This window comes from Penaeus chinensis, chromosome 3, assembly GCF_019202785.1.
Source record: "Penaeus chinensis breed Huanghai No. 1 chromosome 3, ASM1920278v2, whole genome shotgun sequence".
Classification (NCBI taxonomy): Eukaryota; Metazoa; Arthropoda; class Malacostraca; order Decapoda; family Penaeidae; genus Penaeus; species Penaeus chinensis.
This window is the reverse complement of record NC_061821.1, coordinates 18264809-18267308: the sequence shown is the minus strand read 5'-3', so window position 1 is coordinate 18267308 and position 2500 is coordinate 18264809. Positions and strand designations below refer to the sequence as shown.

General features: G+C 48.6%; 1 protein-coding gene across 1 annotated transcript in view; it reads right to left on the bottom strand.

The window, feature by feature from the left end:
* The window catches only part of LOC125040676, a 15626-nt gene that overhangs the window by 8496 nt on the left and 4630 nt on the right, over positions 1 to 2500 (bottom strand). The window contains exon 4 of the mRNA XM_047635358.1: positions 2419 to 2500. This exon is cut by the window's right edge and continues 15 nt beyond it. Coding sequence (XP_047491314.1) covers positions 2419 to 2500 — 82 coding nt within the window. The remainder of the gene's footprint in view (positions 1 to 2418) is intronic.

Below are 2500 nucleotides of genomic sequence, written 5' to 3'. Positions count from 1 at the left end.
GGGATGCCATTTCTAGCGCTGCAAAAGGACTGAGAGATTAAGTATGTGTCAAAGGGTGAGAGAAAGAAAATGAGAGAGAAAAGAGAGAGATAAAAAGAAACTGAAATTAAAAAAAAGAAAAAGAAAAAGAAAAAGAAAAAAAAGAAAAAAAAAAGAAAAAGAAAAAGGTGAGGCGAGAGGAGAGAGGAAAGAGGAGAGAGAAGAGAAGAGAGGAGAGAGAGGAGAGAGAGGAGAGAGGAGAGAGAAGAGAGAGAAGAGAGAGAGGAGAGAGAGGAGAGAGAGGAGAGAGAGGAGAGAGAGGAGAGAGGAGAGATAGGAGAGAGGAGAGATAGGAGAGATAGGAGAGAGGAGAGGAAAGAGGAGAGAGATGAGAGAGGAGAGGAAAGAGGAGAGAGAGGAGAGAGGAGAGAATGAGAGACAGAGAGAATGAGAGACAGAGACAGAAACAGAGACAGAAAGAGACAGACAGAGACACACAGACAGACACACACACGCAAAAAGACATACACACGCAGACAGACACACACACGCAAAAAGACATACACACGTAGACAGACACACACACACGCACACAGACACAGACACACGCACACAGACACACACACACGCACACAGACACACAACACACAAGCACACAGACACAACACACACACACGCAGACAGACACACACACGCTCAGACAGACACACACACGCTCAGACAGACACACACACGCAGACAGGTAGACAGAGACAGAGAGACAGACAGAGACAGACAGACAGGTAGACAGAGGCAGACAGAGACAGACAGACAGACAGGCAGACAGAGACAGACAGGCAGAGAGAGGAGAGATAGGAGAGAGGAGAGAGGAGAGAGAGGAGAGATAGGAGAGAGAGGAGAGAGAGGAGAGGAGAGAGAGGAGAGAGAGGAGAGAGAGGAGAGAGAGGAGAGAGAGGAGAGAATGAGAGACAGAGAGAATGAGAGACACACACAAGCACAAAGACACATAACACACATGTAGACAGACACACACACGCACACAGACACACACACGCACACAGACACAGACACACACACACACGCACACAGACACACACACACGCAGACAGTAGACAGAGACAGAGAGACAGAGACAGACATACAGACAGAGATGGACAGGCAGACAGACAGGTAGACAGAGGCAGACAGACAGTCAGACAGACAGACAGACAGGTAGACAGAGACAAACAGACAGACAGATAGACAGAGACAAATAGACAGACATTGACAGACAGACAGACAGACAGAGACAGAGACAGAGGCAGAGACAGAGAGAATATGCAAAAAGATAGTAAAGAGATATGACACACAGACAACAAACAGATGGCGTTGTACTGAAAAGCAGACAGAAAGAGTTTTAAAATATTAAGAGAAAAATGGGATATCAAAATTAGCAACAAATAATGCCTAAAAATCACTTCTAATCACATTTGATTGTAAAGCTATTTTTCCAAACGTTTTTACTAATCTGCCAATTCTCAATGAACCACTTCCTTTCTCCAAGTCAAATAGCCAAAATAAAAATATCTGCTTTACAAAAAATGGGAAAGCTGTCAGGCAGCTAAATTTTTATATTTTTATGTTTTTTCTAAACAACAACTGAGAAAGGGAAAAATTATTGGATAATTTGGAAACACCCCCTGCTTGGACACACACACAGTTGCACTTAAACTCATTTGCACTCACACACTCATGCACTCACACTCGCACTCACAACAGGAAGTGGAGGAGGAGGAGGAGGAGGAGGAGGAGGAGGAGGAGGAGGAGGAGGAGGAGGAGGAGGAGGAGGAGGAGGAGGAGGAGGAGCAGGAGGAGGAGGAGGAGGAGCAGGAGGAGGAGGAGGAGGAGGAGGAATAGGATGAGGGAGGAAGAGGAGGAGGAGGAGGAGGAGGAGGAAGGAAGAGAAGGAGGAAGAGGAGGAGGAGGAGGAGGAGGAGGAGGAGGAGGAGGAGGAGGAGGAGGAGGAGGAGGAGGAGGAGGAGGAGGGAGGAAGAGGAGGAGGAGGATGAGGAAGAGGAGGAGGAGGAGGAGGAGGAGGAGGAGGAGGAGGAGGAGGAGGAGGAGGAGGAGGAGGAGGAGGAGGAGGGAGGAAGAGGAGGAGGAGGAGGGAGGAAGAGGAGGAGGAGGGAGGAAGAGGACGAGGAGAAGGGAGGAAGCGGAGGAGGAGGAGGAGGAGGAGGAGGAGGAGGAGGAGGAGGAGGAGGAGGAGGAGGAGGAAGAAGGAGGAAGGAGGGAGAAGGAGAAGGAGAAGGAGACAGAGAAGGAGAAGGAGAAAACGAGACACCATATAATACAGAGAAAAGAAAAATCAAGGAGGAGGAAGCACAAACAGGGAGATGCAAATAAGACTAACCAGGGAGAGAAAGTGACACTTCCGACCAACACCCATCTGAGACTTACATATCGATATCCGAGCCGAGAGCACCGAGGAACTCCTGCTGCCGCTGCTGGAGCCTTTCCTCCTTTTCGTAGCTTTGTTCCA